Below are 24,158 nucleotides of genomic sequence, written 5' to 3' on the forward strand. Positions count from 1 at the left end.
AACCGGAGCATCTGGAGAAAACCCATACAGACACGAGGAGGACATGCAAACTCTACATAGAGAGGGACCCAAGCTGGGAATCGAATCCATGTCCCTGGTGCTATGTGGCAGCGGTGCTAACCACTATGCTGCCCAGAGAGAGAATCATACAGGGATTTCATATGAGATTAAAGTTCATGAATATTAAAGTTATGACATGGTAGGATAGGCTGGAATATGACGTTATTTTGCATTCCATTGAGGCATGGTGGAAGCACTTTTAACGTCGGATGATCGAATCACAAATGTTTCTCAGCTCTGGTTCCCCATGTCTTAGTACAAAATTGTTATCTGCACTTAAGTTTTAAATTGTTGTATCACTCAAATATATATGTTTAATAGATTTTTATCTTTGTACGTTACAGGCCAACAAAGCTGTCACCTTTGTATCAACTCTGCTTCAAATTACAATGTCAGACCAATTGGATTTGACTGTAAGGCAAGCAGGTAAGTGTTTCTAGACAGTTAATAAATGTGCAACAGAGCCCAAGACAAGTTTGAGTTAACCATTCCAGACTACTGAGTATGTTTTCTAGATGTTGGTATCCATGAAGCACTATGGAACATCAGCAGCAGCAGAATTGTACTCAACTAGAATCTGTAACCTTGGCCTGGCATATCCCCCATTCTACCATTACCACTAAGTCAAGGGATCAACCCTGGTCCAATGAGGAATGCAAGTTGCCTTGCCAGGAGCAGCACCTAAAAATGAGTTGTCAACCTGGTGAAGCGACAACCCAGGACTTGTGCGCTAAACAGCATGCAATAGATGCAGCTAAGCAATCCACAACCTACAGAACAGACCTTAAGCGCTCAAATGCTGCCGCACCCAGTCATGAAGGTAGTGAATTAAATCACTAGAGGAGGAGGTGCCTCATCCTTCATGATGTGGGAGTCTAGCAAATCATTGAGAAAGATGAGAGTGAATCATTTGCAGCAGCCTTCAGCCAGAAATGTTGAGTAGATGATCCATCTCAATCTCTCCTGGAGGTTTCCAATATAATGTGGAGATGCTGACGTTGGGCTGGGGTAAACACAGTAAGAAGTCTGACAACACCAAGTTTAAGTCCAACCAATTTATTTGATAGTTAAACCTGGTGTTGTCAAGACTTCTTACTGTGTTTACCCCAGTCCAGTGCTGGCATCTCCACATCATGTTGGAAACCTCCAGGAGAGGCCGAGATGGATCATATTACTCAACATTTCTGGCTGATTGGACTTAAACCTGGCGTTGTCAGATTTCTTACTGGATTTCCAACATCACAGATGCCAGTCTTCAACTAATTTGATACACTTCATGTGATATCAATAAATGGTTGAAGGCACTAGATGCGGCAAAGACTATGCATCCAATAATGTTCTGGCAATAGTACTAAAGACTTGTCCTCCTGAACTTGCCAACGCCCCTAGCCAAGCAGTTCCAGTACAGCTACAACACTGGCACCTACCCAGCAACCTGGAAACTTACCCAGTTCTGTCTTGTCCAGAAAAAACAGGACAAATACGAACCAGCCAATTACTGCCCTATTAGTCTACTCTTGATCATCAGTAAAGTGATGGAAGGGTCATCGGCAATGCTGTCGAGCGGCACTCTTTCAGTAATAACCTGCTGATTGCTCAGTTTCTACCAGGATCATTCTGCACCTGACTGCATTATGCTTTTAGTTCGAACATGGAAAGAAGAGCTGAACTTTAGACACGAATATTTGACTGAGTATGACATCAGAGTCCTAGAAAATTGGAGTCAATGGGAGTCTCCTGCTATTGGAGTCATACCTAGCACAAAGGAAAACTTTTGAGTTGTTGGAGGTAAATCATCTCACTCCCAGGACACAACTGCAGGAGTTCCTCAGGATAATGTCTGAGACACAGCCATCTTCAGCTGCTTCGATCATCTTTCTTCCACCATAAGATCAGAAGTGGAGATGTTTGCTGATGATTGCAGAATGTTCAGCACCATTTGTAACTCCTCATACTAGAGCAGTCCATGTCCAAATGTAGCAAGACCTGGATAATCTTCAGGCTTGGACTGACAAGTGGCACGTAACATTCGCACCACACAAGTGACAGATAGTGACCATCTCCAACAAGAGGAAATCTAACCATCACCCCATGACATTCAATGGCATTATCATTGCTGAATCTCCCACCATCAACATCTTGATGGGTAACATTGACCAGAAACTGAACTGGACTGGTCACATAAATACTGTGGATGCAAAAGCAGGTCAGAGTCTAGAAATTCTGTGGTGAGTAATTCACCATCTCACTGCTCAAGGCCTGTCCACTATCTACAGGGCACAAGTCAGAAGTATAACGGAGCACTCCCCACTGGATGAGTGCGGCTCAACACCATCCAGGACATAGCAGCCTGCTTAAATGGCACCCCATCCATCACCTTTAACATCCAGTTGCCCAATGGCAGCAGTGTGTACTATCTACAAAGATGCACTGCAGCAACTCGCCATGGCTCCCTAGTACATTCCAGACCCATGACCACTGCCATCTAGAAGGGCAAGGGCAGCAGATACATGGGAACACCACCACTTGCAAGTTCCCCTCCAAGTCACTCACCATCCTGACTTGGAAATATATTCCTTCAATGTCACTGAGTCAAAATACTGGAACTAACCACTGTGGGTGTACCTACATGATCTGGACTGCAGCGGCTCAAGAAGGCAGCTTATCACCTTATCGAGAGCAATAAATGGTGGCCCATGAATGAATTAAAAGAAAAAGTAATTTGTCTCTGTTCTATTAATGAGATTGGGAGTTACAGATAGTTCTACGGCCTGGTAGGTATGGATATGATCGGCGCGACTTGTGGGCCGAAGGGCCTGTTTGTGCTGTAGTGTTCTATGTTAATATTCCTTTTGATCAAGTGTGATTATTCACTACATTTAGTTCTGCATGTTACATCATAGTGGTCAATAGCAAGAAATAGTTTGGAAATGTAAAGATATAATTATCATACTTTAAATGCCCTGTATTTCAAAGTATACCCAACCGAGTGCATGGAAAAGAGAAGGGTTGATTCTAAACTATTCCATGTGCCCGACTTGAAAGATTTTGTCCTTTATCCATCAGAGTAAAGTTTGGGAAATAGATTCCAAACATCAGACAGCTTTATAATTTGAAATAAGCACAGATACAATAATTCAGCCAGTAAATATCAGTCTAGTTTTGTTTTAACGTGGTTTAACAGCAAAACTAATACCTATGTTTTAATCCTCACTCAGCCCATTTTCTTTCTGTCCCTTTTCTAATTGTCACTACTTTTTCTCTTTCTGAACTGTCTTTTCTAATTTTCCACTTTGAAAATAATTTGCTGCTTTATTTAAGTTTTTTTGCTAATTCTCAGTTTCCCATTAGAAGGTGGAAGCTACTTTTAAAGTAACTATTCTGGGTGGGAAAAGCTTGTAACTTAGGTTATTGAAGGCATGTCATTCTTTAACCTTTGTTTTTGCAAGGTTCAAACGGCAAGGGGAAAAACTTGCATGAACAGTTGTGACTGTTAGACAGTAAAGTGAATGATATAAGCCAAGTTTAGTTAGCTGGTTTCAACTAGGGTTTGAATTTTGTAACTAATATGTTTGACCCAGCAGGTCCAAATTGGTCTTTGCTCTGCAAATGCCTCTTCATACCCTTCTTCATGTAAAATTTCATCATAATCCTTTTTCCCCTCATGTTTACTTAGCTCCCCCTTAAAGGCAACTATGTTTGTCACCTCAGCTACTCATTGTGGTATCATGTTCCCCATATTAACCAATGACTGGGTGCAGAAGTTGCACCTCAATGTCCAGTTTGGATTTAAATCTGTATAACCCCTCAGTTCTGTGCTAATGTAAGCCAACTTGTGACACTAATAAATAAACTAAACTAATTTTGGACTGGCAAACTGCATATGCCTGCTGGGTATCCCCAGGCAGTTTGGGGAAGACTATTTTAATTTCAGGCCACGGTGACTCATAGGTACGAGAAGAAAGGGTTTGGCAGGACATGGGATTCAGTGACCAGGAAGGAAGAGAGGATTGGATCAGAAATGATGTTACCAGTAGCCCACAACAGCTTGTTTTTAATGCATTTTTTCACTTCACTGGCAGACATTTTTTATCTTTCCTGGTAGGGGCAGTGGCCTTTTTAATGTCTGTTGCTGAAGCTGTGTCATCCTTGGTGGCTACATTCAGGGGAAATCAATTGTGCGAAGGGAGCATAATACAAGCTCATATGCTAATATTATGCTTTTTGCCGGATGCAAAAACGATAAAGCCGTTTTCAGGCACAGGCCTTAAGTGCCTCTTTTGAAGCCTCCACCAAAAATATACTAATGTTTGTTTCAGAAAGTGTGTTCACTATCTGCCCTGTGGGACATTTGCTATCACTGACTTAACTATATATAAAAAGATCTAGCTTTTGGACAGCCAGATTTTGGATAATGTGCCTGCACAAATCAAACACTACAAAAAAAACACTTCTCACTTTGTCTTTAAACTGAGCTTTCAAAATTTGTTTTATGCTTCAGCAAACCTGCGTTGTGAATGTCTATTATGGGTACAGCGTTTAGCTAATGTTTTAACTTGCCTTTCTCTGGAGCATAGTTGGTAAAGTTTCTAAACAAAATCAGAAACGTTTGAGTAAAGTGAGTCCCCAACAAAAAAGCATGTATAACATTAAACCTTATACTGATTATTTTATATCTAAATGCATTTAGATTGTAAACTTGTATTTTGTTTTCAATTAAGTTATGCATTTATGTATTATAATGTATGGGTGCTGCTATTAATCATTCTTGAGAGCAAAATGGTTGAAGCCTCAAAGTGTATACACCTCTGTACACTAAAGTCATTGAATGTTGAATGTGATGTGGATGGAAATTATTTGCTGGCAAACCAGCACGGATTTATATAATCTGACTTTTCCAATGTTTTTACACTAAATTCAGGACATCAGTAACTGTCTTGCTAAGCATTATATTTGATTATAATACTTGAGTTTTTTTAAATAGGTGTCCAGTTAGTATTGGAACTGAGCAAATTTGGTTCATTTTGTCTGTATTTGCTGAAGTCTTTCTAGTTTGTGATGCAGTAGTAATGAAGCAATGAGCAAATTAGGCCAGACGTTTTGCTTGTAGTCAAATCTTTGTTGCTGCATTGTTTTTTCTTGCTCCCTAACGCAGGGGAGCTGAACTAAGGGCAGTTGAATCATCGTTACTATTACCTCATCTGCAGTCAGCTAACTGACCTGATAATTAGAAAGGCACAAAGCGACTTGCATTTATTTAGCCACTTAAAGTAGTGAAACTTTCCTGTGAAGCATATTGGGAAGTTATCAAATAAACTTTGACGCTGAGGAGATATTTGGGCAGATGACCAAAAGCTAGATCAAAGAGATAAGTTTTAAGTTTGAAGTAGGGATAGAGGGGTGTTGGGAGGGAACCCAAGAGCTTGGGACCTAGGCAGAAGGCATAGTTGCCAATGTTGAAGCAACTAAAATTGGGAATGGGCAAAAAAGTTGCTTGTTGTTTGAGGGAAAGGTTCTTGAGGATGTGGGCAGAAAAGTTTTGACCCTGTTTGAGTTGGGTGGAAGATGGGAGGCTGAATTGGTGACTATTGAAATCGTCAAGTCTGAAGGTAAAAAGGCATGTGTGAGGATTTCAGGAGCAAATGAGCTGGGACAGAGATGGTAATAAGCTGATTGGTGATGAAATGATTGCGATCAGAAGCTCGTTTCATGCTCAGATATGACACCAAGGTTATATTCTGGTTCTGCCTCAAAAAGTTGCCAGGGCAAGGGTTGGAGAACAGAGTTTGGACAGGAACCGAAGACCTCAGTGAGTTGTGACTTTGCAATATTTTATTGGAAGAAATCTCTGCCCATCCATCTGGATGTTAGATGACCAGTAATCAGGAGCAATATGGTAATTGAGCTTTGAATTTTCTTGATCTGTTTGGTCAAGCTACTCATTTAATTGTTTTTAGGCCTTTAAATCTATCTTTATTTTTTGATAATTTTAGTTTCTTCATTCAACAGACTTAAATTTACCTAAAATACCAGATAATCTATAGCATAGCTTTATGCTGCATTCTGCAGTTAGAATAGTGCTAAATATTGAAAAGTAGTTATTAATTTTCATTAGATTATTCTTTAGATTTCATCAAAGTTGTGTTCTACAATCTGAGGTTTTAATGGGACAAGATCTTTAGCTCTTTGCTTTAAGAGAAGAGTGATTGAAGGCAAGTTTTGTTAAAACTGAAAAGGAATGGATAAAAGGTAGACTGGTTGCAACCATGCAAACTACAAGTTTGGGCCTGCTGATATAATGGGAACTGTTTTGTATTTAAAGATATTTTGAATAAACTGTTTATTTAAAACAACTTGAATTACGTAGCACTCCTGACGTAAAGTAGCATTTTTCATTTCTGAAAAACCTCTGCTTTAAAAGGCACAGGTGGTAGATACCAAGAAGAAAAGCAGAGGGTGAAACTTGAGTGAATGGGGAGGCTTGAAAACAGTCACTTGACAATAGAAAGGGGCTATCAAAATCGAGTTGTTTGTGGGAAAGGTCCACAGGCAGTGAAGGGAGCAGCATTAGCAAAATGCAGTCTGTCAAAGAAGTGAGCATGTGTACTGGATAGGTTGCTGAAAAGAAGTGGCGCAAATAATGTTGAGCAGCAAGATCATATGCTGATGGCTGGAAATGCTGGTGGCCTCCAGCTGGCGAGGATAGGGATGACCTGGAAGGGAATAACATTTTGGTTCTGAATAAATTATAGTTTGTGAAAAGATGGATTCAAAAGCAGAGAACATTGATGCAGTGTAAGATTTGGTTATGATTTGAGCCCTTGTGGAGGTGTAATTGAGCTTTGTGTGAACAGTTTGAAAGAAAGCACTCTTTAAACAGCCAACCAGGTGTGCAGTTGAAAGGTTAGAACTGGGTCAGTCAAGCCACCAAAGTTGTATATTTCTGCAGGGGAAACCGGAGAAGTTGATGTGATCTAAGACTAGAGGCAGATAGAAGCAGAGAAGATGCTTTTTGCTAACATCAAGCTTGAAGAAATTTTGATTCCAAATTTATGTTTATTGGTCATGAATGGAGCCCAGTCCATCACTCAAACCAGACTCCCATCCATTGACACTGTCTACACTGCCTGTTGCCTTGGAGAAGCAGTCAGCATAATCAAGGATCCCTTGCACCCCTGACATACATTCTTCCACTTTCTTCTGTTGGGAGAAAGATATTGAAGTCTGAGGACGAGCACCAACCACCTCAAGAACAGTTTCTCTGATGTCATCAGACTTTTGAATGGACCTACCATATGTTAAGCTGATCTTTCTCTACATCCTAGCTACGACTTTAACACTACATTCTGAATCTTCTCCTTTCCTTCTCTATGTACGGGTATGCTTTATCTGTATAGTGTGCAAGAAACAGTACTTTTTGCTGTATAACTGTACATTATGACAACAATAAATCAAAATCAATGTTTCCAATTTCAGAGATCACATTTCCTTTACCATCTACCACCAGAAATGTAACTGCTTTCTGCATTGAAACAATGGTATTTTTGGCAGATATTGTTCTAAAAAAATATTTTCTCTCTTTACTCTGCTAAGGATGTCAATTCTTGCAGGGCAAGTTTATGGCACTGGCATTTGTAGTATGTCACCCACATGTCCATTATTCTTGTGTGCGCTTAGACTTTGATTTTCAGCTGATTTGAGTATAAAATAGCAAATTTGCCTGATGCTTCCCTTGTCCATTGTCCATCTCCATCAGAGATACCTGGGTAGTGATCATAGTGTTATCGTAATTTTTTTTTTCATTCTCTAGTCCGGAGTTCAAAAAGGTTCAGTCTTGAGGTTACAGAAATAGACATGATTGTGAATTGTGGATGGTTAATATTTCCCTCTTGAACACAGTTTGGAAATACATGGTGCTTAATTTACCAAAACTGTGTTGTAAGATTTCTGTGGGTCAAAAAGTGACCAGGTTTATCAAGAGAATTCTTGTAGAGAGACTAGTAATTAGAAACTTCATGTTGGATGCGAACTGTTGTATTCAGTCACCTTTTAATTTCGGTACTGCCCTTGGAAATGGTATCCTAGCAATTTCTGCTTTGCAGTCCCTTGTTTTTTTTGTGGACAGTGAGAAAATTGGAAGGTAGAACCTACATAGTATCCATTCTCATTTGTCTTGACAGTTTGTCTTTCTGTTTAAAAATTCAGACCTGTATACTCTCTATGGTTCTATGGTGCCATTTATTTCCACAAGCCACATGACATCCCAAATGTTTGCATGATTGTTTAACCTTGAGCATATCTGTCGCATTCTCCAATGAAATGGCCAAATGTGTCTTTAGCATGACTGCTTCCTCAATCTCTTTGAAGACTGAATAACTACTTTGTGAATGAAACTTGGTATAAATTGAGCTGCTTTGATTCACAATAAGATGAATGTACAGTACAGCAATCATAATGTAACTTGTTTGTTTTCAACAAGTGCAGCTCCACAAAATACCAAACAAAATAAATCCAAACTTTCTCATGTTGGAGGTTTATCATTTTTGATTTAAATAAAAAGTTCTGACTGTTTTCTTGCACTCTTAACTTTGAAGAATGAATCATAAAAACTTAAGAAGACTGAAGGTGGCCATTTGGCCTAATATGTATGTGTTGGCTCTTAACCCTAGATTCCTCCTTTATGTCCATAATACTAAGTTCCTCGTTCTCAATTCGGGTTTGAAATTATTTGTGAAATTCTCTCCCTCTACTTTTTCAAGTCGAGCATTCTGGATCCTGACTACACTGAGGATTTTTTCCCCCCATTTAATTTATCCTGTTGATCTTTTATGAATAATTTCAAATACATGATCACTTGCCAGAGGGAATAATTTTTCCCTATTCTTTTTCAAAGCCTCGGGTTGAAAATTTCTCATTAGATTACCTTGCAACCTCCTTTACAATAACAATCCTAACATTTCTAATCTCTCTGCATAATGAGGGATTCTTTCATTCTGGTAAACCATGCCTTGGTAAACCTCTGCCCCCTTTTCTAATGCTTTTACACTTTTCCAGAAGTGTAATGCCCATATTTGCAGACAACTTCCAGCTGAGGCTTTGGCATGGTCTCTCTTGCTTTTGTATTGTCGTTGTTTCCTCCTGTATGTTAAGTAATATTTCCCAGTGTCTACAATCATTCAGGAGATTGAAGATTTTCTATTATGGTACAAGAAATGCTTTGATTGCAAAGAAAGTCCATTGATTCATGTATAATTAGAAGTCTACAGAGATATGTCAGTGCTGGCGTCTTAAATATTACTTTGCCTGTAGTGGCTGCACAGTGGCTAGCACTACTGCCTTACAGAGCCAGAGACCCAGGTTCGAATCCTGGGTTGGGTCTCTGTGCTGAGTCTGCATGGTGGTCTCATGTCTGCTTGAGTTTCCTCCCACAGTATGTGTTGGTTTGATGCATTGGCCATGCTAAATTCTCCCTCAGTGAGGTGACTATGGAATTTTCATAATAGCTTTGTTGCAGTGTTAATGTAAGCCAACTTATGACTAATAAAATTTATTTTAAAAGCTGAGTAAATGTGCAATGCTTCTGTCAACCCAGTGTTAAAAGTAACTTCTTCCAAATCCTCTCTTGAAATCAACCATCAAAGCAGGTTTTAATGTGACATCACAAGAATGAATAAATATTTGTACATTTGTCACACCAACTTTAAATTTAATTTGGTTCTGTTTTGGTGAGAAAAATTTGTATTCATGGAAGATTAAGCAGATCAGAATATTTCTCCCCTAAAGAACACAAGCCATCCAATTCTACTGTCTGTGTTGCGATAGATGCTCTTGCTCGTAATGGTGGTAACTAGTGATACTATTGCTCTCCATGCCCTCGGTTAGGAAGGAGGAAATTGGTGCATGGTTTCTGCTTCGTTAATTCCTATTGGGATTGTATTAGTGGGCATTGGATGACAAGTGTGATTGCTGTGATACCCTGACATGCGGTAGTCAGGGTTCTCTTAATCATATCATAAATGAATAATTAATACTTTGACAAGATACTGAAAGGCAACAACCATTATTGGAAATGTACCTCAGCAACAACATAGGGTAAAATCAATTTGAAGGATTCCTTTTATCCTACCAGTTGTTCATTTCCAAATCAGTGAAGGCTTTTGAAAATATTTTTCCCTGTTATGCAGTTTATTGTTGACGCATCCTAACTTAATCCTTTGCTTTTAATGCATTCTTTTAAAAAAAAGAGTTTTTGCTCAGATTAATTTAGTTCCTATTTAATGAAGATATGCATAGGCAGCAATAGTTCAGTGTTCAAATAGCTTTAAAGTATTGTGTTGTATTGGAAAATTGGGCTTTGCTTTTCAAAGTTGCCTTGGCCAGAGATTAAATTCATATTTGTCCTTTCGTGCCAATTTTGTCTGGTGCTTAAGCAAGAGATTATGATGCTTGAATGAACTTTAGTGGTGTCAGCAGAAAATTTGAGGGTCACTAAAGCTGAACCTGTCTTGTCATCTCTCATTTAAGGGTGGAAACCCAGGATTTGTTCACTCTCCCCTAAGCTTGATGCATTCCAGCCTATTGTCACATCTCTACTGCCTTAGTTGAAAGCTGGTTCAGTACAAATGAAGGTTAAACCATTTTGGTTTTTGTGTGTCTTGGTGATTGTTGCATAAAATTTAGCAGTACAATAAATGCTCATTTTAACCTTGATGTAATGCTGAGTCATATAAAGCAGGCATTCCTCTGGTTTGACCTGATCTCTGCTGTATTTGTTGATTTGAGGGGCTAATGGCCTGGATATTGTGGAGATAATGGTTGCAAAAATATCAGCATTGACCTGGATTTTGTGGTGGTAATGATTGCAAAAATGTCAGCATTCACCATCATTACTCCACTGAAATTGAAGTTTGTTTAACTTCGCTTCAGTTTTCTTCATTTGTTTCGCTATCTGAAAATAAATTCAAAAGATAGTTGCTTTTAATTTCTGGGTTGTGAAATGTGCAGACTTCATTGTGACTGCTTATTGCTTGATAATATCACTTGCTGTATACCTCACAATCTCCTTGATTTAGCCCCAGAATTAAACTGACTAAAGGAACGGGGAATTCAACATTGCTAGATTTTTTGAGGAGCTTATTTCAAGATTAGCAGCAAGCATTGTTGCTCCTTCCTGACTGCAAACTCTAGGCCAGTGCAACTGATCTCAGCACATGTGAATTTGAGTATAATTATCTGAAAAGGAAGGATTTGCAGATCTTATGAAGAGAAGACTAGGAATTGGCACTGTGCACATGTGGTAAAATGCGATAAGCCTGAGCTATGCTACCTCCATTGTTGCATAATGAGCTTACCTGTTTTGGGTCAAGTGAATCAGCAACCTACTAAAAAACCGCCACAGCCTATGAAGCTGGAACTCAGCATGAACCGTTGCTGGGAAAGAAAATTTGTATGGATGGGCAAAACAAAATGAAATTTTGTGCAGTTTGTAGTAATTTTCACACTAGCAGTTTTTGAGGATACAGTGCTCTCATTTAAGAGTCACGTGCACATTTTACTTTTATAGTTATTGTCTTGTTTTAGCTTGGCAGGTGTTATTTTCATGTTAATTCATCTTAACATTCTGGCTTGGCTGTGTTTAAGTTTTTTTTGCAAAGGTGAACTGACCTCCAAAATAGTCACTGACAACTAAAAAATTGTTCCTGTTGGTTGGCTTTTACATTTTAAAAAAAAATTCAATTCTTTCTGCTCAACTGCAGAGGCGCCAGATTTGTATGGTATTTTGAGTGAATTAATATTTCAAGTTAGTTACTACCTAGATAATTAAATTATTTGATTTAGGATTTTTAGTGGACTGCAGTTGAGACATTTTAATTATGTAGAAATATAGCCGAGAAACAGACATGGCCAGTTGAAGAATGTTTTAAGATTTTCCTTTCTTCCTTATTTATGGTTACTTGTAAATACGCTAATTAAAACTTCAGATACTGTGATTACTAAAAGTGAAATTTGAGGAAGGAAAGTGCAGGCCCTTTTTAAATGTCCTTTGTTGCTGCAAGGGTCAATATATTTTCCTGTCGTGAGCTTCGTGCTCCTCAAATTGTGATAACTGCCGTCCAGAATATTAGCTCTAGATGCACAGGGCTGCACTCTGTTGTAAAATTAATGGTGAGCTGAAGAGCATTCACTTATTAAAGTTTATATTGGTCAGGAAATATCAGTGACCACACATGCATAGTTAATAGCAAAAGTCAGGAAGTTGCCCTGTTCTTCCAGAAGCTTAAGAGGTGGGGAGACTTGATATTGAAATCCATAGAACAACATGACGTTTCAGTTCTTGAATGATAGACCTATTAACTACATGAGAAAAGATTAGGATTTACCAATGCCAGTTTTAAGTATTTCTTTAATAATGTGATTAGTTTTATTTCTTTAATAAACCTCCTTGGCATTAGCAATTAATTCTTAAAATAGTGTCTCATTCCAGTTTTTAATTGTTGGAGAGTCAGAAAAATAACATTTTTTTTTCTGGATTTTTCCTGTCTGCCTCTTTTATTTTGTTCCTTTAATCCCATCTATCTTTCACCCTCTCTTTCAGTACCTGATTAAAATTGAACTCTATTTGACATCCTGGTACAGATTCTGCACTCTTTACAGTAAGATTGAAGAACAATGGCACAGTGGTTTGCACTGCTGCTTCACAGTGCCAGGGACCCAGGTTTGATTTCTGGCTTGGGTCACTGTGTGGAGTCTGCATATTCTCCTCATGTCTGCATGGGTTTCCTCCCTCAGTCCAAAAGACGTGCTGGTTAGGTGCGTTGGCCAAGTCAATGAAGTTACTCTGAAAATCCCCTAGACGCCACACTCTGGCATCTGTTTGGATTCAGTACTCAAACAGGTGCTGGAGTGTGGCGACTAGGGGATTTTCAGAGTAACTTCATTGCAATGTTAATGTAAGCCTACTTATGACACTAATGACAAATAAACTTTTAAAATATTTAAATAGGCACACGTTGCACATCATGCCCAAGCCCCACATCCCCTAAGAGGACATGACCCTGACATGGTTCTCCATAATGAATTCCGATATAAAATTCCATAGCAATCAGTAAGTAAGTATAATGAATGGTTGGCAGCATTGATCTGCAGCTCAGTAAAATATGGCCCATAGAAAGCAGAGAGTAGCAGCGGAATGGTACTTTTCTAACTGGAGGTCTGTGACAAATGGTGTTTCACAAAGACCGTGCTAGGGCCTGTTGTTTGTAATACATAAATGATTTGGAAGAAAATGTAGATGGTCTGATTTAGTAAATTTGCAGATGATACAAAAATTGGGGGTATAGCAGGTAGTGAGGAGGATTTTCAGAGGATACAATAGGATATAAATTGGATGGAGACCTGGGCTCCGAGATGGCAGGTGGAATTTAAACAGGACATATGTGAGGTGATATAATTTGGAAAGGCAAGTATACAGTAAATAGTAGAGTCCTTAGAAATATTAGCACACAGAGGGATCCAGATGTGAAGATGCACAGTTCCCTGAAGGTGGCAGCTCGGGTGAACAAGAAGCATCTTGAAGGGAATTGCTTGATAGGGCGGACGCAACACGGTTTCATTAAAGGGAAGTCATGTCTGACAAATTTACTGGAGTTCTATGAGGATGTGTCTAGGGCAGTGGATAGAGGAGAGCCGGTGGATGTGGTCTTTCTGGATTTTCAGAAGGCGTTTGACAAGGTACCTCACAAGAGGTTATTGCAGAAGGTCAGGGGACATGGAGTTGGGGGTAGGGTGTTAGCGTGGATAGAGGATTGGTTGTCAAATAGGAGGCAGAGAGTGGGGGTCAATGGGTGCTATTCGGATTGGCGGATGGTGACTAGTGGGGTGCCCCAGGGGTCGGTGCTGGGGCCTCAGCTATTTACCATTTATATAGATGATCTGGAGGAGGGAACCGAGTGCAGGGTGTCGAAATTTGCTGATGACACCAAGATTGGGGGAACGGCAAATTGTGCGGAGGGTGTGGAGAGTCTGCAGAAGGATCTAGATAGGCTGGGCGAATGGGCCAGGAAATGGCAAATGGAATTTAATGTTGGCAAGTGTGAGGTGGTCCACTTTGGTAGGAAGAATGGTAGGAAGGACTATTACTTACGTGGCGAAAAACTGCAGCAGGCGACGGTGCAGAGGGACCTCGGGGTCCTTGTGCATGAATCGCAAAAACCCAGCTTGCAGGTGCAGCAGGTGGTCAGGAAGGCGAATGGGATGCTGGCCTTCATAGCGAGGGGGATTGAATATAAAAGTAGGGAGGTCTTGCTGCAGCTGTATAGGGCATTGGTGAGGCCGCAGCTGGAGTACTGTGTGCAGTTTTGGGCGCCGCACCTGCGCAAGGATATTTTGGCCCTGGAGGGAGTGCAGAGGAGGTTTACTAGGCTGATACCGGAGTTGAGGGGATTGAGCTATGAGGAGAGGCTGAATAAACTAGGCTTGTACTCGTTAGAGTTTAGAAGAATGAGGGGAGATCTCATTGAGACGTATAAGATGATGAATGGGATGGATAGGATAGAGGTGGAGAGACTCTTCCCGCTCAAAAAAGACAGTAGGACTAGGGGGCACAGCCTCAAGATAAAGGGGAGGCGGTTTAGAACGGAGTTGAGGAGGAACTTCTTCACTCAAAGGGTGGTGAATCTCTGGAATTCTCTGCCCGTTGAAGTGGTGGAGGCTGCCTCGCTAAATATTTTTAAGAAGCGGGTTGATGGGTTTTTGATAAGAGAAGGGATTAAGGGTTATGGGGAGAGGGCGGGAAAGTGGAACTGAGCCACGACAGATCAGCCATGATCTTATTGAATGGCGGGGCAGGCTCGAAGGGCTAGATGGCCTACTCCTGCTCCTATTTCTTATGTTCTTATGTTCTATATGGCATATTGGCCTTCATCAGTTGGATGACTGTTGGAATTGGAAAATCGTATTGCAGCCGAATAAGACTTTGGTTAGGCCTTATTTGGAGTATTGTATACAGTTCTGGTCGCCACACTACCGAAGGATGTTGACACATTGATTTGATTTATTATTGTCAATGTATTAACATAAGTTGAAAAGTATTGTTTCTTGTGCACTATACAGAAAAAGCATATTGTTTATAGAGAAGCAAACGAGAGTGCAGGACGTAGTGTTACAGTCATAGCAAGAGTGTAGTGAAAGATCAACTTAATGCAGGGTAAGTCCATTCAAAAGCCTGACAGCAGCAGGGAAGAAGCTTGAGTCATTGGTACGTGACCTCAGACTTTTGTATCTTTTTCCCGAAGAAAGAGGTGGAATGGAGAATGTCCGGGGTGCATGGAATCCTTAATTATGCTGGCTGCTTTGCCGAGGCAGGAGGAAGTGTAGACAGAGTCAGGTAGATGAGAGGCTGGTTTGCGTGATGGATTGGGCTACATACACAACCTTTTGTAGTTCTTTGCAGTCTTGGGCAGAGCAGGAGCCATACCAAGTTGTGATACAACTTGAAAGAATGCTTTCTGTGTTACATCTATAAAAGTTACTGAGAGTCATAACTGGTGTGCCAAATTTCCTTAGTCTTCCAAGAAAGTAGAGGTGTTGGTGGGCTTTCTTAACTATGATGTTGGCATGGGGGGACCACGATAGGTTGTTGGTGATCTGGACACCTAAAAACTGGAAGCTCTCGATCCTTTCTACTTTGTCCCTATTGATGTAGACTGGGACAAGTTCTCCTTTACATTCTCTGAAGTTGATGACAATCTCCTTTTGTTTTGTTGACATTGAGCAAGAGATTATTGTTGCCACACCAGTTCGCCAGATTCTCTGTCTCGTCATTGTTTGAGATCTAACCCACTATGGTGGTGTAGTCAGCAAACTTGAAAATTGAAATGGAGGGGAATTTGGCCACGCAGTCATAGATATAAGGAGTATAGTAGGGGACTGAGAACACAGCCTAGTGGGTTACTGGTGTTGAGGATGATCGTGGAGGAGGTGTTGTTGCCTATCCTTACTAATTGTGGTCTGTGAGTTAGGAAGTTCAGGATCCAGTCGCAGAGGGAGGTGCCGAGGCCCAGACCACGGAATTTGGAGATGAGTTTCATGGGAATAATAGTGTTGAGGGCTGAATGAGCTCAATAATTGGAGTCTGACATAAGTGTCCTTGTTATCTAGGTGTTCCAGGAGTGTGGCGTCTGCTGTGGACCTGTTGTGTTGGTAGGCATACTGTAGTGGATCCAGGTGGTCTGGGAGGTTGGAATTGATTTGTGCCATGACTAACCTTTTGAAGCACTTAATAATGGATGCATTGGAAAGGATGCAGAAGAGATTTACCGAGAGGTTGCCTGGTTCGGATGATACGGACTATGAAGAAAGGTTGAACAAACTTGGAATGTCAGAGGGTGCGGGAGGAACTGATAAGATTCGTACAAGATTATGACAGGCCTGGATAGAGTAGGTTTTCCTAAGGCTGAAGTGTTAATTACTCGGGGACATAGATTGAAAGTGAAAGGGGGATGTTTGAGAGATGAAAGGGGCAAGTTTTTCACAGAGGGTGGTGAATGCTTGGAATCTGCTGCCGGAGGAAGTGGTGGAAGCAGATTCTATCGCAACGTTCTAGAGGGATATGGACATGTGAAGGCAAGAACATATTAGATGGGCATCTGTGTTGGCGCAGACTTGGTGGGCCAAAGGACCTATTCCTCTGCTGTACTATTCTTTGTTGTGTCTAGAAATATTTGCTCTAACCAAATAACTTTAAATCAAGAGCAACTACTTCACTGGAATTTATATGTATGTATCACAATGTGCATGTGCACATCTCATCATTTCTGGTGTTAACTATGGCTCAGTGGTGGTATTCTTGCCTTGAAGTTGGAAATTTGGGGATTCAAACCGTGCTTCAAAGATTTGACCATTTAATCTAGGCTGATACTTGAGTGCTCCACTGTAAAGAGCTGTCCTTTGCGTGATATGTTAAATTGCTCTGTGAGGTGGCCATAAAGACCACCTGGCAGTGGTCCTGACTAACATTCCTTCACTGGAGATTTAAAAATTGATGATCTGGTAATTTTACAGCACTGAGACCATTTGGCCCAATAGGTTTATACTCCACATGTGCCTCCCTTTATTTTTAGCACATCTTATCAACATATCCTTCTTTTCTCCATTATGGAATCTTATGTGCGATTTTGGTTGCTACTTTTCCTACATTCCACCAATAATTGTTATAAAAGTATTTAATTTGCTACAAAGTGTTTTGGAACATCCTGACATTGTGTAGCTTACTGTATAAATGCAGATCTTTCTATCTCAGTCACTTAATTTGAACGGTGATTTCAACATAAATTTCAAATGCCATTTCTTTATAGAAGCTGGCCAGCTTGCGCTTTTTGGATCCAAATATTGAGTCACAAACATCAGTAAATCTTTCCCAAGTTATGTATTTAAATTCCAGAATTGCAAATCATCAAAAATGTTGGTAACTAATTTATTCAGTTTTTAATGATTTAATTCTCTCTCAGGTGTAATTTACTTGAAAAATACAATTACGCAGTACTGGGCTGAGCGTGAAGCTGCTTCAAGTGATGTGCCACCATTTACTATTCCAGAAGAAGATCAACAGTTCATCCGTGACAACATAATAGAGGCTATTATTCAGTCACCCGAGTTGATAAGGTTTGTAATAGGAAAGGCTTTTTTGCTGATAAACGCTACTGCACAGAGTGGTGAATACCATATTGCAAATTAACACCATGTCTGATCAGGAAATGCTGCCAGTCAATGTGAATTTGCAGTAACTTTCCCTAAGAATGTGACAATCTTTGACTTGTGAAGATCCTTTTTATCTAAGCCAAGAACACATGATGCCCTATTTCCAAATCATAGCAATACTTGGTAGTCAGCTGCAAGATGGCTTACAAAAGCAGCTGTGGTCAACTTTCATGTGTTCACTTTCTTTCCTTGAACTTGTTGTTGCTGCTTATCCTAATTGCTGTTTTATCTATAGCTGTCCTTTAGCTTTCTCCCATTGGAGAGGATTAGTGATGCTGAATCCGAGCTGTGCATATTATCCACTTCCTCAGTACATTACTTGCATAATGTGACCTCATATATTGTATTGGTAGCAAGTGAAGATGAGGTAATTTACTTAGTATGAGGGCCAACTGAATCTCACGTTGTTTACACGCACGTTTTTGAAGTGACTAGGTGGGATTGTAGCCGGGAGACCTGAGTTGTGTTCTCTACTCCAAGTCACTGCTGTCTTCTGCTTTCAAGATGCTACTGCACAAGCATGTGATATTTAGGTCATTTTTAGTTTCACTGCCATTAAATTACTCTGTGCATACAGATAATCAAAAGTGGTCTGTTCTGTGTGGTTTAGTCACATACTGGCTTAACTGACTATTGGCAGTTAAGTTCATACCAATAGTCTACTACTTGGTGTTTGGTAGTTTTCTTTTTCAAGCTCAGAGAACACTCCCTTTCTGGCTTACTGTTCAAATATTTGTCGCTGTTTTATGTTGCATTTTAGTTTTTTTGTTGTCCTGATGGATGTGGGTCTTGTAAACAACAGTATAGGGGATAAGGTATTTTCTCTTGATGGATTAAATTGATCCTTTCTTAATGGGAAGAAAAATCTGCATACAAATAAGTAAGCTTTATAGGCATGGAAATTCGATCACTGTCTATGTGGAGTTTTCACATTCTCCCCATGTCTGCATGGGTTTTGTCCTGGTGCTCCGGTTACTTCCCACAGTTCTAAGATGTGCAGGTTAGGTTGATTGGCCAACTAAATTCCCCCTTAGTATTGGGATTAGCAGGGTAAATGCGTGGAGTTGCAGTGATGAGGCCTATGAATGGGAATGTTGTTGGTGTAGACTCGATTGGCTGGTTGGCCTCCTGCACTGTGGGGATTCTATGTTAGCTGATATATAGTTTTCCACTAACTTTGCAGATAAATTATTTTTAAAGTTGTACGTAGTGACCTGGATAAGGAGAGGGTTGGATCGCTTTAGGATTCACGCACTCCTGATGACTGGGCATTAGCCCGTAACCATTAGCAATTGGTTGTCATACCTAAGCATGACAAGATACAATTCTTCACTGCTGACCTATTGCTATGAGTTCCCATTCAAGCAATATTCCTCTTGTAGACTTGAACCTCTCTTTTTAGTTAGCAAAGTACAAGCATACTTGTGCTTAGGTTAACAGCCTTCGAGCTTTCAGAAAGCCTCTGGTCTGAGAGAAAGACACAGATATTTGTTTCAGCTCCAGGCAGCAACTGTTCTTTTTGAAAATGAAACTTCTTGCAAGCTTGGACCCTCCCTCTAACTATATGACTCTGCCCCTCTCAATCAAGCTAATCAAAGCTCACTTAACTCTGCATGTCTAGCAATAAGCCCTACTGGATGAAAGCATAAATTTCTCAAGTGTGTGTTGAGTTTGGCTGTGATAGTTCATGATGGAACAGTCAGCTAAGTAGTGAGGCTTGTACATACGTAGTTCTTCTTTGAATAGGGTAACTGAACAAACTGTGTACTGGGCAGAAGTGTACAAGGATAATGTGACGATACTGTGCTATTTTGATGTACTTTGTTTAATGTAGGGCTGCTTTAAGAGGCAGTGTTTTGTTACAAGAGTCTATTTGGGAAAATGTGCAGGATGGTAACTGCGTTACTTGGTAGAGTTAATGGACCTTTGTTTACTTATGCTCTCCTGAGATTTTAGACTGGGTATGCAGAGTTAAGTGAGTTTTGATTAGCTTGATTGACAGGGGCTGAGTCATGTGATTAAAGGAAGGGGTTCAGCTTGCAGGAAAGAGTAGTTTAATTTTCAAAAATAAAGAGCAGTTGCTCCCTGAAGCTGAAAGAAATGTGTGTCTCTCCAGAAGCTTTCTGAAAGCTCAAAGGCTGTTAACTTAAGCACGACCATGTATGCTTGTGTTTTAAGTAATTTTAAAAGAGGAGTTCAAGTCTACAAGAAATATTGCTTGAATTGGAACTCGTAGCCGTCAGTTTGCAGTTAAGAACTGTATCGTGTTGTTTTTGGGTTTTCAATTAACTGCTAAGCTAATTCATTTGTTATAGTTAAACTATGTTGTTAATAAAGTTTGTTTTGATAAAAGCTTCTGAGTTTGTCAATAGAATTGTACCTGGAATGAAACATCTTATCCTCACAAGACAAACATTATTGGAGTCTAGCCTGGCTTCTTGATCTGCCTTGGGGTTTCTGATCTGGTACCCTAACATTAAATAGCCGTATGTAAAGAGTATAATGTAATGTAATGGAAAAAATTCTAACAGAAATAAAGGAAGGACACTTATGCACACCAAGTGCTGCATTGTCCACCAACTAAATGTAGATTAAATCAAAAGGCATGGCAAAACAGTTGTATTTAGGCTTGGCATTATGGCTGTACTGAGCTTTTAACACTTGAATATAACTTAACTGTTTATAAGCTTTAAACCATCACAGTTCTGTAGCATCTGTTTTTTTTTGCATGTTCATTTATTAAATTGTAATAAGAGTTTGTTCTTGAGGTAGTATCTCAATACCGTGAATTAACACTGTTATTTTCTTTTAGGGTGCAACTTACTACCTGCATTCACCAAATAATCAAGCATGACTATCCTGGCAGGTGGCCAGCAGTTGTCGAGAAAATTGGATTCTATCTGCAGTCTGATAACAGTGCCTATTGGCTTGGAATCCTCCTCTGTCTCTATCAGTTGGTGAAGAACTATGAGTAAGCTCTTCATATTTTTGGTTTTGAATGGTTTCCAATATACCTTTTGGGCATTTTAGCCAATGAAGCCAAATAATGCTTGTTTAAAATCTGCAAATTGAAATGCACTAATGACTCTTCTGCCTCCATCCACACCTCCCTCCCTCATCCCAACACAACGTTTGATCCAAGGTTGTAATTATTCATGCCAATGTAAAGATTTGCATGGAGAGGAATGTATATGGGAGAATTTTAGTGTTGAATGCGAAAGAAAAATGGTTTGAAAATTAAGTGTTCAAAACTTGTCAGTACCTTGACTATAGGTCACTGAAATTACTGATGTGGTAGATCATTGTGCCCTGAAGTGGCTTAGTTAATCGCAGATAGGACTGCAACTTCACACTGGTTTAGAAAACAATCTGAGCAGGGGAACTAATGCATGTGCCTAACATATGCCTCAGTGAAAGAGTGTGCAATTGAAATGTAGGAAAATTTTTATTTTGATTGTAGTTCACATATTTTATGTACACAGGTACAAGAAACCAGAGGAACGGAGCCCATTGGTGGCAGCTATGCAGCATTTTTTGCCGATGATGAAAGATCGTTTTGTCCAACTTCTCTCTGATCCTTCAGACCACTCTGTCCTTATCCAAAAACAGATCTTCAAAATTTTCTATGCACTTGTTCAGGTATTATAATGCAAAATAAACTGTTGTCTGTACTCAATACTGTGTGCACTAGTTCCCTTGCCATTAAGGCTGTCTTTGAACATGATTGTGCTACACCTAAGTTTGAGGAGCTTACAAAATGCTTAAAAGTAAGCTCAGTCACTGTTGAGTTTACATGGGTGCCAACTTTGTGTTTTTGGAATATCTGTTAGTTGTCAATTAAATGCAAATTTATCTTGCAGAGATTCTGAAACCAAGTGTCAAGTCCAGTGATCTTGCTGGTGGACATAACTGTTTGTAATTGTGACACTTGTATCCTTGCTCTGCAAGTTGAGTACATGATTCTTGTAGAAGAACCGCAATACGGAAGACTCCTATTCATATCACTAGTACCAATATGTCAACCGACCATCATACCTTGCCTTCTATCAGACTCTCCATGTAATTCGGGAGATCTGCAAATCCATTTCCTGGAAACAAAGGGCTGCTTTGAATTGAGCCTTGTATCAGTATAGGCTATCTGTATGTAACATGATGGAGTATTCAATGAGCATCTTGTGTGTTCTTTGTGAATGTTAATTTTGCCTTGCTACTTTTTTTGGGAGATTGATGTGAGCAATTAAGGTTGTCAGTCTAGGTGGTGCTGATGCCATTGCATCCCCTTCATCACAGGAGAGAAAGTTGTTTGGAGATGCAATGGAATCTGAAGTTGAGAAGGATCGTTTAACTCCAGAACAAGGTTAAATTTGACTTTGTGTGATACGTTAACCACTGACTGCAGGTGGCTAATTGGGAATTCTGATGTGACTGTTTTTGATTAGAAAATTGTACAGATGTCATGTGATCTCATTGATTGTATTCACATAGCCTATGCTTATTTTCTTTAACCATCTTGATAAGATTGTACGATGAAAAACATGGCTATTTTTGAATTGTTTGAAACTATTAGTATAGATTTAAGGAGCAGCTAAATAAGTGCATGATGGAGAAAGAAATGGAAGGATATGTTAGGGTGGGATGAAATAAAGTTAGAGGGACTCGTGTAATGCAAGAACATCAGTACAGATCTGTTGGGTTAAAAGATCTCTGCTTTAAAATTTGATATAATGTTACTTCATTGGTTCTTATTGGTTGTCTGCTAAAATGGCATATAATGCTACTTTTTGGCACCATTGGAAAACCGGGAGCATTCAATGTTGATGCGAGCTATAATCATTGTCAGTTTGATCAGTTATAATTGCTCTAGTCCAGCAGAGAAAAGCTCAACTAATAACGAATGTCTTCAACAAGGCAGGTCATGTGAAAGGACAGCAGCATCCCAGAGGTGTGTGTTATAGAGAATAAGGCTGTTTCTGGCGTGTGTTGCTGAGTGTACCATTACTGTGTGTACTTTTGTAGTAAAATGGATTGTCGTAACTAAGCTTGTGGTTCGTCAGTAATTTCTGTTGAACAGCAACAATATAGTCTCAACCCACTTGGACTTCTCACACTGTGCCAATTGGTTTTCTTCCACATATAATGCATCGTTCTGCTTCTTCCACTGCTGTTGAGAAGTTATTTTGCAGGTTGACGTCTTGCTGTTTCGTTCTGTATCTGTTTTGAAATGCCAGTTCACTTGATTGTCCCTCCGTGATGTCATAGCTAAAACTGGGGAACCTGCTATATGAAGAATAGTGTGAATGTGCATTGTTCAGATATGAACCTGCTGTTAACATGGCTCCAAACGTTGGAGTACGCCAAGGGTCAAATTTTGTCCCATTTATTAGTGTTTACAGTTGGTTGTACTAGATCTTAACTGCTGTAATTAGAATTGGTCAGTCTTCATTATGGCATGAAATAATTTGCTGAATTCTTGATTAGTTTTTGCTAAATTATGCAGGCAGACTTTTATTTTCAAGTAAGCTGAACTTCATATTTTCTTGTTCATTGAAGTATGTTTCCTTCCTACAGTATACCCTACCGTTGGAGCTGATAAGCCAGCAAAACCTCACGGAATGGATGGAAATACTCAAAACTGTAGTTGATAGGGATGTTCCTCCAGTAAGTTTTTTTTTGTGCCCTCTCTTTCGAGAGTATTGATTAATTAAATATAAGAGCTGGAAGTTTGCATCCTCATAACCAAATAATGTAGAAAATGAGTAAAGATGAAGCACAATAATTAAACATGTGGCGTGATTCTGCTTTAAGGACATGAAGAATTGGGGAATTAAGTTTCAAAGAAGCTTGGAAGGTTTTTAAAATAACTCCTGTGAAATGGATAAATTGTAGAAGCTGGTGCTGTTCTCTTTGGAGAAGAGAAGGTTGAGAGAAGATTTGATAGAGGTTTCAAAATCAAGAACAATCTAGTTGTTCTCCACCAGTAGTTGGACAGAGACACTTCCCATTGATGGAAGAATTGAAAACTAAAGGATCAATTCGAGCTGATTAGTTGGTCTTTTGCCAATGAACTTTTGGATGAATGAAGATGGACTTCTGTAAGCGAGTGGTTAGGATCTGAAATGCACGACATTGCGAGTGTGCTGGAGGCAGATTCAATTGTTGCTTTCAAAAGGGAATTGACTTAGCACCTGAAGAGCAACAATTTGGAGGACATTGGCAAAAGACAAGGTAATGGGATTAGCTGAGTTGCTGTCGCAGGAGGCCAGCATGGGTATAACTGCCTTTTGTGTTTTAAGCATTCTGTGATTGATTCTTTTAATGGGTAGAAGTTGAATTGTGATATT

The 24,158-nt window shown here is 39.7% G+C and overlaps 1 protein-coding gene across 3 annotated transcripts in view; it reads left to right on the forward strand.

Moving 5' to 3' along the window:
• The window catches only part of ipo7 (importin 7), a 76,136-nt gene that overhangs the window by 4,084 nt on the left and 47,894 nt on the right, over positions 1 to 24,158 (forward strand). For all 3 annotated transcript variants that reach the window (XM_080190213.1, XM_080190214.1, XM_080190212.1), the window contains 5 exons: positions 405 to 486; positions 17,568 to 17,721; positions 20,630 to 20,788; positions 21,300 to 21,456; positions 23,386 to 23,475. In XM_080190213.1, the coding sequence (XP_080046339.1) occupies positions 405 to 486; positions 17,568 to 17,721; positions 20,630 to 20,788; positions 21,300 to 21,456; positions 23,386 to 23,475 (642 nt within the window). The remainder of the gene's footprint in view (positions 1 to 404; positions 487 to 17,567; positions 17,722 to 20,629; positions 20,789 to 21,299; positions 21,457 to 23,385; positions 23,476 to 24,158) is intronic.

The sequence above is a fragment of the Carcharhinus amblyrhynchos genome, chromosome 6, assembly GCF_965287045.1.
Source record: "Carcharhinus amblyrhynchos chromosome 6, sCarAmb.v2.hapA, whole genome shotgun sequence".
Classification (NCBI taxonomy): Eukaryota; Metazoa; Chordata; class Chondrichthyes; order Carcharhiniformes; family Carcharhinidae; genus Carcharhinus; species Carcharhinus amblyrhynchos.